The 15,323-nt window shown below is 41.7% G+C and overlaps 4 protein-coding genes across 5 annotated transcripts; all 4 read left to right on the forward strand.

Annotated features, from left to right (window-relative positions):
* The first annotated feature begins 2,635 nt into the window (after positions 1-2,635).
* Positions 2,636-3,709, forward strand: LOC6598479. The gene has a single exon (XM_002023634.1). The coding sequence runs from the start codon at positions 2,636-2,638 to the stop codon at positions 3,707-3,709; it is 1,074 nt and encodes a 357-aa protein (XP_002023670.1).
* A 2,975-nt stretch (positions 3,710-6,684) lies between these two features.
* Positions 6,685-7,560, forward strand: LOC6598478 (uncharacterized transmembrane protein DDB_G0282483). Its single transcript, XM_026990480.1, has 2 exons — positions 6,685-6,763; positions 6,824-7,560. The coding sequence occupies exons 1-2, from the start codon at positions 6,685-6,687 to the stop codon at positions 7,558-7,560; spliced, it is 816 nt and encodes a 271-aa protein (XP_026846281.1).
* A 1,964-nt stretch (positions 7,561-9,524) lies between these two features.
* Positions 9,525-10,159, forward strand: LOC113566159 (mediator of RNA polymerase II transcription subunit 19-like). Of its 2 annotated transcripts, none has more exons than XM_026990510.1 (2): positions 9,525-9,582; positions 9,658-10,159. In XM_026990510.1, the coding sequence occupies exons 1-2, from the start codon at positions 9,529-9,531 to the stop codon at positions 10,042-10,044; spliced, it is 441 nt and encodes a 146-aa protein (XP_026846311.1). In that variant the 5' UTR covers positions 9,525-9,528; the 3' UTR covers positions 10,045-10,159. The 2 variants fall into 2 exon arrangements, with proteins under 2 accessions (XP_026846311.1, XP_026846312.1); XM_026990511.1 differs by having other exon boundaries at positions 9,554-9,594.
* A 1,164-nt stretch (positions 10,160-11,323) lies between these two features.
* Positions 11,324-12,461, forward strand: LOC6598477 (mediator of RNA polymerase II transcription subunit 19). Its single transcript, XM_026990506.1, has 2 exons — positions 11,324-11,376; positions 11,453-12,461. Exons 1-2 carry the CDS (start codon positions 11,335-11,337, stop codon positions 12,242-12,244), a joined length of 834 nt encoding a protein of 277 aa, XP_026846307.1. The 5' UTR covers positions 11,324-11,334; the 3' UTR covers positions 12,245-12,461.
* Positions 12,462-15,323: the final 2,862 nt, after the last annotated feature.

Below are 15,323 nucleotides of genomic sequence, written 5' to 3' on the forward strand. Positions count from 1 at the left end.
GCTCACTCGCTTCGCTCGCTGGCGTCGATATGAGTAAAATATCGGACGACTACCAAACACTTTTTTATAAAATAGACTAGAGAGCTACGCTCTATAGTAACAATAGCGTATCAAAGGCTGAGTTTCTCGAAGATTGCTGCATCTGTCCCTGCCCAAAACAACCGTTTTTTTCTTAATTGGCCTAGCGCCGGAAAGTATGCAGTTCTAAAATATTTTCTATAATATTTTCGCTGGCTCTAGTCTCAACCGTTTCCCCCTCATTCTAAAAGCTGCACAAAGAAGTGGAGAAAAAACATGGAGATAGAGAAAAGAAAGAAGCAGAATCAAAGGCTAGAAAGATAGATACACACATACATACATACGTGTAGAGACAGAGAAAAGCCAAAAAGCGGCAAGCGGCAAGTTCAAAAAGAGCTCAACAACGACAACGACGACGGCGACGAACCGAACGAGCAACGAACGACAGACAGCAACAAAATAATAAAAAAGCTAACTTTTTTGCCAAGTTGACTTTGACACATTGGGCCAACACAAACACACGGGGGCTAAGACAGCCACAAACAGTCTGACAAAGACAGAGACAGAAATGGCGACAGAGTCGGGGACGGAGACGGACATGGTCATACGGAAAAAGACAGAGAGAGAGAGAGAGAGAGAGAGAGAGAGATCGAGAGAGACACAGTTTGAACTCTTCTACCATGAAAATGGCATAACAAAATTGCCAACTCTCGCAAGAAGTGCAACAAAATACTTATTTGTCTTGCACGAAATAAAATGAAATGAAATGAATAAGAAATTCTAGAAAATTCATAGAAATATGAACGGGTCTATATGCATATGGCTTATACGAGTATTGCCTCCGATTTAGGCCAAACTGCCAAAGAGTATATTTGCAGATTGGGAAGCAGAGCAGGAGAGTATGAGATGGTAACGCCAGAAGTGTGACATATGTATATGGAAATATTTTCTTAGTGGAAGTCATGGCTACTTGCACAAAAACTTTTAGAGTAATCTGTGAGACATGGGAATGACAAAATTATGAATATTTGACGCACTTTCGGCTCAAATTTCACACTGTATGAACTAAATGGTAGTTGAGTTTACTTTCTGAATACTTTCTTAGCTATATTCAAATTAATCAGAACGTTTTTTCGCATCAAATCGGATAAACTAGAAAATCTTCTAGAAAATAATTCTCTCAAGGTGTAATAAATGCAGTTATTCAAAAAGCTTTCATGACTATTTGATCTATTTAGCATAGTCTCTCATTCAATCTTCTAATTTCTAGCTCGGATTTTCCTTGGGCCTATACACATGTACATATTTACATATTTTTACCAGAGAAGAGTCGTGTCTACGTGACATGCCCAATCAGTTCGAATAATGATGACTATCTTGCCAAGTCGAAGAATCAACATGCTTCATTGCTAGGGGTTCTTCAAGGAAAATGAAAAGTTCCCTTATATTTTCGAAACTTATTTTTAAATTTAAAATTTTTCTAGAGAACATTTCTCCAACAACTTATTTGGAAGAATACAGGGAATTTCCGTTTGAAATCCAAGCTTGTATAATGGTTGAATAAAGCAGTTGAATAATAACCAGCAGAATACATAATTAAAACTAAAAAAACCAAATCCGATTAGGTACTGGTAAATACGATATCTGCAAAAAATCTTCGCTTTTTTGATATAATTAAAGCCTTGACAGAAAACCCTAGTTCTCATGAGCTCCAGTAACGACAAGAGACAAAGGCAAACATTGAAATAGATAGAAAAGACTTCGAGTCTGTTAGGTGCAAAACACTGCAAGACACTGTTGGTAAATATGGTGTAGAAAAGTTAACTTTTGATTATCGATTTGCAGAAAGACAACAAATATTGTCCCTTCATTAATGTATAAATAATAACCGCCTCCTGTTACTGTGTCATACAGTTCCAGTCATATCAGCAGAGGCTGAAAAACTATTTAAGTAAAAAATAAACAAAAAAGCAGCATCAGATTTAGATTAAAAAAAATTCTTGCAATCGGTAAATACTGTCACAGTGGATCTCAGAAAGTGGGCAGAATTCGAACCATAATAGTGTTTGGAGGTTTCCAGTTTGTACAGTGGTGGTGGGACACACATACGAGTATGTATACATAAATGGAATGAATACTGCTTAAGTGATTCCACTCACACCCACCGAAAAAGAGAATATCCCCTCCAAACTGATCCCATTAATTTGGCTTATCCGAGGCACGTGTAATTAACATCAGCTCGAGCCAAACTAATAAGCCAGCCAGTCAGCCAAGGAAGAAGGCCAGTAAAAAAAAGAAGAAGTAGAAGAAGCCCAGCCCACAGTCAAGGCAGAAGCGAAAAGAGCCAAGAACAAGTCGAAGCGAAGCGAGATTAATGGATTTAATCGCGATGAAAGCGCGAAATTTTCTGCAAACTGTGATAAGCGGCAGCGATAACCGACGGATAAATTGAGCCTCATTAGGGCTGGGCGCTGGTCGCTGGTTGCTGGTCGAACTGGAGCAGCCGCTGTTAGCCTATAAAAGCGCCACCCTGTCCACCGAACGTGCACAGTCACTTGAAAGACAAACTCTTCACTTCAAGCACAGACAATTCAGTCAGAAAGTTCCCTCAACGAATATGTATCTCCAGAAGAGTCTTCTTCTGCTCGTGGCGACTGTGCTGAGTGCGCACAGCATATGGGCCAGGAGCGCAGCACCCAGGCAGGCATATGGCTACAGCATGCCTCTGTGGCAGTTCCAGTTCCCCGAGAAGCCTCCGACCAGCCAGGACCATCCCAACGAAGCCCCGGAGCCCCGACTCATTGGAAATGTGGATGTGGGATTTGAGGATGATTTGGTGGCTGATCAACAGCTGCAACAGCTACTTCTTCTGTCGCCCGGCCTGAGTCCAGCCCAGTTCCTGCAACGCTATCAGCCCCGGAGTCAGAGCGACGTTAATGGCGGCCGCTCATGGCTGGGCCACTTTAATGGCAAAAATGGTGGCAATAGCGGTGGCACCACATTCGTTGTAATAACACCTGGTACTATTCCAAATATCACCAATACCAATAACAACGTCATAAACAACACGGCTACCAATCCGGCCGCTGCTACAACGGGGGGCACCCGCATTGGAGAGTTCATTCGCAGCCCGATCGCATATCCGGCCAGCACGTACTTCCGCACGCGCCAGGACGAGGCGTCCTCTCTGCCATACTCCTCCGGCCTGTATGGCTGGAATGAGGCTGCTCTCTATGGGTCAGCCTTGGATGGACGTCTAGGAGGAGGTTTGGACGGAGGATTGGCTGGAGGTTTCAGCGGCTTGTCTACTGGATTTGGCAGTGGCGTTCCACTAGTGCCCATTACCATTGGCAACGAGGTACGCTACGTGCCACTCAACCTGCGCATGTTCCGCCAGCTGGCCAGCATCCCCATCAGAGAGAACGAGGAGCGGGAGCGGGAGCAGGAGCGGGAGCAGGAGCGAGAGCGGGAGCAGGAGCGGCCTATCGTAGAGGATCTATCCGTGCCAATGGCTGACGATTCCGAGCCCGAGGACCTCATTGAGACGCTGACCAATGGCGCTAGTGACACCCCATCGATGGCACCATCGGGCTTTGGCCGCTTGGGCCAGCGGCTGAGGCAGCGTCCCATAATGAGGCGGAAGCAGCTGCAGAGCTTTGCCCAGAATATTCGTCGAGTGCAGTATCTTTGAGGCGGAACTCGGCACTCGGCACTCGGACCCCGGAACTCTGGAAATGACTTTTACTATCTAAGCACTTTTTTTTTTATAAATTCGAAATCAAATGTAAAAGAATACGTAATCGAAATAAAACTAGATCATCTTCTTCTGGACTACACAGAAAATTGTATTTATAATAGCAGAACTTTAATTGGAATTACAGCAGCTCTACGGATAGTTTATTTATCATAGCTGCCAAAATCTATAATCAGTTTTAGATAACTATATCTCGTTCGAACAAGCTCCGTCTTAATTTAAATAAAAAAAGAACAAGCGAAAAATAAAGAAGTGCAATGCAAAACTTTTTTATACAAACGAAACTCTTCATCTTTATCTTCGGCTACGTCTATGTCTTTTTCTACTCCTGCGCCCAATAATATTAAGTTGATAAGTTTTTCCATTGCCCGGATGGAAAACTTTTCAATTTGTGAGGAGTTTTGCTTATTAGCCATAAACATTTTACATGCTCCCAGGCTAAAACTTTCAGCCAACAGCCAAAGTCAGACGCCAAGGCACAGACCCAGACCTAGACTCAGACTCAGAAAAAGTGGAAGCCTTCTTCCAAGCGATTGTCCAATGAAATAGATGCGTAAAGTAGATCAACTTTAATTTGCTCTAAAAACAATTCAATCACTCAACAAAGCTAAAGGGAGATGGAGATGGAGGGACGAGTGCAGTCGAGTGCCAGACTGTCAAATTATCTGGCAAATGTTTGCGGGGAGATTGAGGAGGCCTGGGCAAATGAAGAATTTCCAAATAGAAAATAGCAAATGGAAATGAAAATGAAAATGGGAAAATGGGGGAAATGGCAAACGAAGGCAGGCGGCTGCTTCCACTTAGTTTTCCACTCCTGGGTGTACCTCTGGGTCGCCCCCTGACTGACCCCCTTTTGGGGATGTGTCTAATTGATGGCAACATTCTTACGCAATGCCTGGTTTCTAAGCTGTCTGTCTCTGTCTCTATCTCTGGTCCTGTCCCTGTCCCTGTGTCAATAATACAAACAGAGAGATCCCTCCAGCCGCTATAGTCGTTATACTCCTGCGGCAGGCAACAACCAAACCAAAGTGAGACACAATAACAAATTAAATAAATATAAGAAGCTTTTAAGTTAATAGAAAATTCTATAATTGAATTTTGTGCCAAACATCAGCATCCTCTGACCCACAAGCAGAGCAGAACCAGGACACTCGTAGATATATTTAATCAGAAATGCAAGCAAAATAATAACTGGAGATTGAACTGAATTGCTCAAAAATAACAGACACAAAGACACATTTTAACAGAGCAGAGCATATTAAATTATTGATTACATTTGGGTTGGGATATGGTGAAGAAACTTAAGAATACATACGTATGCTATGTACATCAAAAGGAAAATGGAAAATATGCTAAATATACATAAACATTTGAGTGCAATTTTAATTGGCATTTTAAATTTCTTTTAAGCATACTTTTGCTTGTAAATGTATTTTAAAAACTGTCTCTATCGAATAGCTTATATAAGCATTACATCTTCCAAAGCAAAAGTTAATCTGATAATTGAAAAGAGCCTCTTTATGACCTTTTCGTCAAATCAAAATACATTCAGGGAACATATGCAAATTTCAGTTAATTACAAGTTGAAGAAGAAAGCGAAAGGCGGAAGGCGGCGACAATTGGAGCCTTTTAGGTGAAATAATAAAAGCATTTTCCGATGGCAATTGAAAATAGAAAATCCCCCGTACTCGTACCCCACAGACGCACTTGACCCATAGATACTCGTACTCGGACGAGTAAGTATACGTATTCCGACTGTGGCAGACCGCAAGTGTTAAAGCAAAAATAATAATAATGATAACAGCAAATATCCGACGAGGAGTTTAAGGAACGTCGAGCTATTGACACAACACTTTGGATGATTACAGAAAAACATTTTGCGACTTGGGTGTTAAAGTTGAAAGCTGCTCGACACGAACAGACAGATACAGACACACGTAGTAGTAGTAGAAGTATTAGTAGTAGTAGTAGTAGTAGTAGTCGGAGCCCCCAAGTATCTGAGTATCTCAGGGATCTTTATACTTGTCAGAACTGTATTTGTGCGAGTGCGAGTGCGTGCGAGTTTGAGTGTGAGAGAGTGTGGGAGAGTAAGAGTAAGTTCTGTGGGAAACACTTTTCAAGATTAAAACAAAAAGATTTAAGTGAATTATGTTAAAGTTATTTGCCTTGTGCGTCTCACGCACTCAGCTCCACACTCAGCAGCATGCGAGAGCCACATAGCCACATTGCCACAGATACGGATACTCATGCTCACTCTCGTACTCGGTGCTGGGCCTCAGATACAGATACTGCCACGGATACAGTAAGTGAGATTGTGAGACCGAAACTCGGACAGAGACTGAGACTGGTCATGTAACATAAATATGTGCATAAAAATATATATGTATGTAGATAGCTCTTGTCAGGCTACAGCCAGGCTATAGCCTGGCAGGGGTCTGCTATGGAGGCTGGAACACAAATTCGTTTATTTATTTATACAGTACGAATATACAGAGCAATGTTTTCCTCCCTGCTGCCCTGCCTGTCCCGAGTAGTATCTTTGAGATACGCTTGCACGAGTTTTTCCATTTGCCCGCCACAGATTTATGTGAAAACGCATGTTTATTGTCGAGTTTATTAGATTTGATTTACTACACACACACAGAAGCAAAAAATATATAGATATTCGTAAATAATTCTACCAGAGAGAACTTTCACTTCGGCATCTGATAGATACATGACAGGCAGGCCCAACCTAGACACTGATACCGACTTCCCGTTCTATCTTTTATAATGATTGCATGTCAGCATCATCATCGTCATCATCATCACGCAAGGCGGGTGAAATTTTTTAATTGCACTCTGAGGTTCCAACTTATAAGAGGAGACGTCTCCATAGATGGGGCAAACATTGTGCCAGGAAATCTCGCAGCATGAAGATCCCTCAAAGAGGTATTTCCCTGCTGTTCGGCCTCACAATTCTGGCTGCCAGCAGCGATGCCCGACGAAGCGGTGAGTCAATGTCCAGACATAAGCTTGCACCTTAATCTGTCTCCTTTTTGCCCCCCAAAGGCTATCGCCTGCCCCAAATGCAGGGACGAAGTGCTGGCTCCACCTCAGCCGCGACTCTAGCTCCAGTCCCAGCTCCAGAGAGTGTGGGCAGTGGTCGAGATTTTCTGAAGAAATTCATGCTCTTGCGGGGCATGTTCCAGCAGCCGCCCAGCGACAATGTTATAGTGATCACTCAGCCAAGCTCGACCACAACCACAACTGCCACGCCCACACCCACAACCACCACTACGACGACAACCACAACAACGACGAACAATAATGCCAGATCCCTGGATCGATCGCAGAACAGAAAGTCGGAAGATGAGCAAGTCTTAGAGCTTCCAGTGCCCACAATGACTGGACTAGATGTCCAAAATGGCTTGGACTTGCCCCCAGATGAAGCCCATTTAGCCGGAACTCTGCCACAGCGAAAGCAATCGCTTCCCAAAACATACAAGCAGAAGATCAAGCTAAAGAAGAACTTTCAGGCACAGCAGCAACAGCAGCTCCGCTCCAAGAAGACCCATCATCATCGTCACGTCCACAAGCCCCAGCAGGTGAACAAGTTGAAGCGACAGCTAAAGAAGAGTCGAAAGAACCAGCATCAGAGAAACTCAAATTCGGGCAACGAGCAGAGGCAATCGGCAGTCAATTTCATCGAGCCCTACCACAATGAGCTCTCCCCTGGGGCTGGGACTCAGTCTGTCTCCGACTCGCGTTTGCAGCGCATCTGGCGACGTCTGCAGCTGACCAACTAAAGAATCCATCAATTGAAACATACATAAATACATTTTTTTTTTCTTCTAGTGCATAAGTGATGAATCGATAGGTGTAAGCAGAGAACATAGAAATCATATATGTAAAGAAATAAATATATATTTTTCTTTGCAATTAGAAATTTCTTGTTTTTTTTTTAATGATTTTAATTATAAAAAATATCTTGGGAGAATTTAGATCGAATTTTTGGACTTAGAAAATGTTGTGAAGTTTTTTTACAATTATTCTATGAAATTAGAAAACAGGTTTCTGCTCCCGGGGATTTTTATACAGATTTTATACACAATTCTCGCAGCATTTGAACGGGTTTCAGGTAGTTCTTTCTTATTAGCTTTGCAGAATTAAGTTAAGCAGGATGTTGAATATTCTATGAAAGATATTTCAAGTTTTGCTCATCTTTGATATTTGAAATTTGATGTCTGATCTGACCTTTGTGAAACAATGAGAAAAACTCCTCAGACACAGGTTTGGGAAAACCCCTTAGATACAAGAAAAATGTAGGCTTTCATGTGGTAAAAGGGCATGTGGAAAATGAAATCCACTCTTGTCATGTTTAAGAAGTTTTAAATTTCACTTTGAATATTTGAGTATGTCTATGTATATGCATATAAAAAGTACTGTAGATAGAATGTTGTTGACCCTGAAAGTTTTCGCGTCGAACTGAAAAAAAGACAGCGGACGCCGAAAATCCTTTTTCTGCTTGAAGAACAATTGTTAAAACAGAGGGAGATGTAGCTCTGGCAACGGTTTGGATTAGGCCAAGTCAACGACTTGGCGCAGCATTCAAAGTATATACGTTATACATATACTTACATATACATACAGTATATATATGCAAAGAAAGGGGGAAAAGGGCAGACAAAATATGCGAACACGATATCCTGGCTGTGGCAAGTTCAAGGATGTCTGGCACGCTCATGAACTCGTGACGCGGCGCGAAGCCGGACCCAAGGTGCCATGGCACTCAAGGGAAAGGAGTGAAATAAAGGACCTGTCCCAGGCCGTGGCCCTGGCACGGACCGATTGTTCGTTTGTCTGCCTTTGTGCCTCTTCAGGGCAGCAGACTTTGCCCCCCTCTGCAAATACTTATACTCCTTTTCAATACAAGAAATTTGTGAAAATTGGCAAATTACGCATAAATAGCGAGAAGCCGAAACAATAAAGAGAAAGGACAGCATCGGGGGAATTGAACCCGCGTCTACTGCTTGACTTGGTGATGTGGGGCTTGGTTCTGTCGGGTTAGATGAAATCAGATACCGCGTGGGTCGAGTGGGTCGAGCGGGGCGGCAGACCAAGAACTGGTTTCCGTCGATTGATTCGCTCTGATGAACCTTCTTCGGGTTAGAGGTCAGTTCACATCGGCTGGTCAGAATTGGAGCGAACTGGACAGACAAGATCTTCGACAGGCCGATCGCCCCAAAAAGAGCCTACGGAAACAAGAAAGCTTGAACCCTCAGGCCCGCAGAATAACAAACAAGCAAAATAGAATTGATTGAAGGGAAACGGAAGGAAAACATAGCATTTCCGACGATGTAGAAGCGAAGATTCTGGGCACACTTCATATAATGCTGTTTCCCGGCCCAGCAGCGTCGACAACGGACTCCCGTTTGGCGTCAGAAAATATCCTTCCTTGCTCTGTAATTTACTCTTGTCCTAATAAATTTAAGTGACTTCGGGGATTTTTTTTCGAGCTCCGTGAATCTCCCACCTGATTTTAGGGAATCTACAGGGATCTGTATTAATAATAATAATAGCGAAATGATTTTGATTTGATTATATCAAACTCAATGTTAATTACAAATGCCCCTACTATTTTTTACACAGAGTTGCCAGACCATAAGTCTGAAAAAAAAATACCATAAAGCCTAAGAACAGCTGTCATATGAGCAGAACGGAAATAGCATATTGAATTTATTTGCAATCGCTTGCCTCCGTGAAAAAAATCCGTAATGAACCCATCGAGAGATTTCTTTTCTCTTATTGAGCAGATTAGTAATATTTTGGTAATGTTGCATGTAAGCGCTCTAGTGGTCGAAATCTTTGCCATAATACACAAATTTCACCTTTTTTCAATGTAGCCCACACCAGCATCTTTAGTAGACTCCGACGATTCGGAGGGTGAACCGCCACGAAAAGTGAGATGCGTTTCCTTCAATCCTTTGCCGAAGCCAAAACAGAGGAAGCACACCTTAATGGAGACCGTCGACAATTTATCTAAGGCATCGCCAGCCTCTTTTCTGCCAACAATCAAGGATGTCGATATGCTCAGTACTAGACCCGTCGATAACGGTACCCTGGGAAGCGTGGTGCTCAATCCGCCTACTTTTGGCCACGTGCTTCGTCCGCTGACTGAACAGCAGCTGGCTGGCTTTCGCCTACAACCCGGACCGCTGACGGGCCAATATAAGTCTTACTCTAACGGTGACTACGAGCCCAATCAGTCGAAGGAGAACATGGAGCACTAAGTACAAACAGCGAACCAGCGCATAACTGAAGAAGTGGGATGACATATCGACATTGCTACAAGAACTATAAGAAATGTACACAAATAACGATAGCGCAACAGTTGATAAATAAATCATACATTTGATAGCAACGCTCATTGTAGGCGGTACAAAATTCAGAACAGAAATCAAATTGGGCTTAGCCCGAGCATGAGACAACGGCCCATGGGTCTTTTGCCCGAGTCCATGTTGGCAGTAGTGTAGTGCTTATGGTATTGCTGTACGGCTACTGCTAAATCGCTATAAGTTGTTGGACTGGTGCACCATGGTAATGGTGCATGAGTTTCAGTCTGCGCCAGTCCACGATAAGTGTAAGACCCCTACCGAAATTGAAACCCATCCAGCGCCATGTCTGGTATACCGGATCGAATCGCATGTGGTCAATGCGCATACAGTTGTCCAATAACTGGTCGTCGTTCAACTGCCGCAGACTCCTGTGGAAATACGGAAAATGGAGAATCAAAATCCATCATCTTGAGACTTGCCAATGGTCTTACCTCTCCTTTGAACTCCTTGGGTATTATTTTATCGTTCTAAAGAGTCCTCAATTCGATGTAGTGATTCGGGAGGAATTACTTGCGAAACTTCTGGAACACTGCCAGAATTTACAGGCAGAAGACATAGTGTAAACAGCTGACAGGGCTGCCGCTCAAAGTAAATTACTTTTATCGGCGACTCAGCGAAATTAAACTTAAATAAAAACAGATGTGCACATTAATATATGATTTTCTTGAATTATTTAACGCATTCAACAACAGAAAATGAAAAATATGCACATAATCCTTAAACAAACATATCTTTTTATTTTGATTTATTAAGTTGCTATAAATTTACATTCAATAATACTTTAAACTAATTTGACCATTAGATGTTTTTCATGGTGTGAGAAAGAACTCCAGAAAATTCTAAAATAGAAAGGGCTGAAAATAATAAATATATAAAAGTATAAAAAGTCTCTTCCCTCCATTTTCATGTTGATTTACACATTTTTTTGGCTTTCCCCTTCAGCTGTGGCAGTGTTAAAGGGCTACAGTATATATACACAGTATATACTGTATGGCTAGTGCTTTTAATATCGAATTTATGACATATTTGATCGCTTTCCTACCCTAGAGTATACTGCACCAGCAGTGTACGGTCACATTGTCCTTAGCGAACCTGGTCACCCTGTCTTTTTGTGGTTATGTGAGAATTTTTCATTCGGTTTTCTTTGTAGCAAAATAAAATTAAGCTCGTCGAAATCATTTTCTGATGGCGTCCATTGATCCGAATTTGGACATCACTGATTCAACGGTAAAGTTAAAGACCACCCTCGCTTTGGGAAATACACCGGCCTTTATCATCAAAGTCTTTTTACTTTTCAATGCAGAGTTCACCAAAATCAACGGCCCCCTGCAGCCGAGATATAACCTCGCCGACGATGACGTCAATTTTTGGGCCCAATAGACCCAACAACGAGCAGTCGCAGCCGTTCTACTTGGTCAGGGAGCCACCAACCAGGGCTAAACTTACAGGTGACAGGGACTTGCTGACCGAATTCGGCCTCGAACAGGCGCTTCACGAACTCAGGAAAGAGAATATTCAGGAATCGCTAAGCTCTTTTCTGCCCAACATTCCTGAAGTACTGCAGCTCAGTACTCATCCGGTGAGGAACGGTACACTGGGAAGCGTGGTGAAGAATCCGCCAACGCACAAAAAGGCGATTCGTCCATTGAATAAACAGTTGGATGGCTTTCGACTGCATACAGGTAAACTGCCTTCCTGCTGGAAGGAGCAAAGCGTACATTACTCCCAAGGAGATGGTCCCACTTCAACTACAGGGCAGGCATCAACGCTGTCAAACTCTGTGGTACTGGACACTAAAGAGAAGAACGATAATTCAAATAAAAACCAGAAGATCATGGGGAAACAGGCTGCAGACCTGTGCAAGGTGTCCATAAAGAGTATTGCTATGAAGCGTAAGCAGAATAATGCCAACGGTGGCCAAGGGAAAAAAAAAGAGAAGAAAGAATCCAAGGAATACATTGTCAAAACTTCCCAGAAGAACAAGCGTGGAAAAAGTGCGACCCAGCAATCCCTCCGAGCGATTTCACCATCAAAACTGTTGCAGTATTGCGTGCAGGCTCTCGGAAAGAAGCGAAAGAATTTCAAGAGACAATGATGAGAAAGCAGCCGATGGCAAACGATCATAGTGGAGTGTGTCGAGTGGTCGTCGAAGTATACATACCTATGCCGCTATATTCTATGGTCCTTTGAATTCTCATCAGATGAACCAGTAACTAGCAGACAGACTTATCAGGAGCTGCAATTTGAAACTAGAAATTAAACTGTTAATAATATGCAAATGCTTTTCAAATATTCAGGTCACCTTTTCTATAGTTCCCATAATATGTTAAAAAATAAAAACAATAGCTTCGCATTCAGTCCAGAAAATGTATTTCCCTCAAATTCATGCACCTTGGACACAAATTCTCTGCCTAAGCGAGGTCTCAAGTTTCAGACCAAAATCACAATCGATACGTTGAGCCGTCGTCATGGCTCCACGGACACGTCATGACTCTTCATGTGCTCCCGCTCCCGCTCGCGCTCCATCTCTATCCTCGTCTTTGTATGCTTTTTGTGGTAAAACAGTGGGAGCGGAAAAAGCAGACGCAATGGAGTGGGGAAAAGGATATTGAAAAAGGCGCCGCATAGAAGAAACTTTTTTCATTTTTAGTTTGTCAAGTTGGCACAAAAGGCGGCGGGGCCGCTCCAAGTTTCTCTACCAAAAGCTTCTGGCATGGGAGGGGACAACTTAACATTTGCACGCTCAAATTTGCAACGCCACAAGACGAGCCAAGGACAAAGGGGCGGGGTCCGTCGAGGGAAGTACCAAAGTTGGTCCCGACTCCCCTTTGCTTTGATAAGCGGCCAGACGTATGTACTAGGCTGACGGAAGCGTTTCCGATCCCATAAGGTACATCTCCCGCAAACAATGATTATTTTTTTTTATTAGATACCATACATTAGGTACCATATGTACATTATATGAGCCTATAAACTTTGACGCAACTTAAAAAATTCTTGCGTTCAGAAAGCCCTATACATATTTGTTGGTTAAATTGTTTCAAGTTGGAAGGCTACCTTGCCCATAAACAAACACGAAATTCTGATCAAGAATATCTACAAGTAGATACTGCGTAATTTTCCATCTTTTTTGAACATTTTAGGAACAATTATTATATCATTCAATTCATGATTTATTATAATGGAGGAATTTCTGCCTACTATAATATCGTATAGAAAGAGGGCAAGAAATTAAGAAACTATTATTCAAAGAGAATTACATATGGAAATTGGGTCAGAGACTGCCCCAAATATGGATATAAGACATATGTACAATTAAAAAACTAATCATGATAAACAAATTTTGTTTCGGGTAAAAATTACTGGAGTTGAGATTGAGTGGAAAATTTGGCACAGGATCAAATTTTAATTGAATATCACTGACCAACAACTGGACTACAAGAAACCTCTATTTTCACGTACATATATGTGCATACATATGTATATGTTATATATACGTACATGCATATATTTACGAGTATTTTACAGAATTAATAAAAACTAAAAATATGCATTTTATGAATTAAATTAAAAATTCAAAATCAAATTATCATACTGACTATTAAACGTTCTTTATCGATTCAAAAAATATATAAAAACAACAAAGTCCAAATTTCGGAGCACCATGTGCATTCACTCGACTCAAAATGTTTTCTTTCCAATGTATTTTATGAAAATATCTCTATTGGTTCAGTAGTTATGGTTTTTACCAGAGGCCCCACTGTGCCACAGAGATGAATGAATGCGTATCGTTTATGAGCCAAAGCACACACAGATACACAACCTTCTATGGGAGGCGTGGCAGTAGGCGTGACAGTAGGCGTGCAGTAGGCGTGTGCATATATATCTATATGTATAAATTGGTAGAAATTATGCGCGAGTGCGACAAAAATGAAAGACCCGGAAACGAGGCAATTCAAAGGGGTTGCGGCAGGTGCGGTTTCATTTCGAGGGCGAGCCGCAGTGGGAGATGTGGCCATACAAAAGCCATTGTATAATTGCATTTTAATATGATGACTGCTGCAGTTTTACTGCCTGCAGCATCAGCAATGCCCGTAATAGACGGAAGAAGTTGCAACTGCAAATCCGCAATAGAGAAACCATTGTGGGTGTGTGTGTGCTCCTTTTTTATTTCATGAACAAATATTAAATACCATGAAATATCTTAAAGTGGAACAAAACTTATATCTGTATAAATTAAATTTACAAAATTAAATGGTCCAAATCGAAGGTACATAAAAAATGGTAGAAAACTTTAACTTTGGGTGGTATTGTACGGAAGAAAATTGAAATTCAAATCAAATGACATATATTTTTTTTTTACAAACCATAAATTCTTATGGATACCAGCGCAGTAGATGCAGTAAATGTTTTAGGGGTTTACTGCAAATTCGAAGTATGGAGATGTGATCTACTCAACCCGGCCAACAAGCTAATTTTTGTTTCGTGCAAAGTACATTTTAAGAGCATGAAAATTGACAATCAATTTTCTCAATTTACCCAATTTTTTTCTAATATCATTATTATTATCAAATTCTGTAGGTACATGGGTCAGGCTTTGGAGCTGAATGTTTTGAGATGGCTCGGATAAAATGCAATTCAACCCCCTTAATATTTCACTGAGCTAAGGATATATGTAAGCATATATAAGTAAGGATATATATGTAAGTATGAAGGAAGTATAGTCTGGAAATATTAGAGAGATGGAGGAGGAATTGTCGAGCAACATCAGTGAGATTATAAATAGCAAGGTGTTTTAATGAAATGGCAATTGCCATTGTATGTGTATCTTTCGGTGGGTATAAGGGCGATTCCGATGCATCCAACATTATTTATTTATAATGCCAGGGCAATTTTGCTTATGCAATGGGCTGCCTGTGTGGGCGTTTGAGTCTATGTATGTATAGGGAAGCCGTGAGTGTGTGGACAATGCTGCTTGCAGGTTGAAAGGTAAAGAGCAGGAACGAATGTTCCAGCCATATCTAAATGAATGCCTGCAATTAAAATGCTTAACACTCGTTGGCTTCCAACCCGATCTACTCAGTTGGCTGGTCAATGTGCATCCTGCCTTTTACAGTGTACAAGTCTGGGTGTGTATCTGCTCGTATACATATATGCACACGAGTAATACATTC

Source organism: Drosophila persimilis, unplaced genomic scaffold (assembly GCF_003286085.1).
Source record: "Drosophila persimilis strain 14011-0111.01,24,50 unplaced genomic scaffold, DperRS2 tig00000579-arrow-pilon, whole genome shotgun sequence".
Lineage (NCBI taxonomy): Eukaryota > Metazoa > Arthropoda > Insecta > Diptera > Drosophilidae > Drosophila > Drosophila persimilis.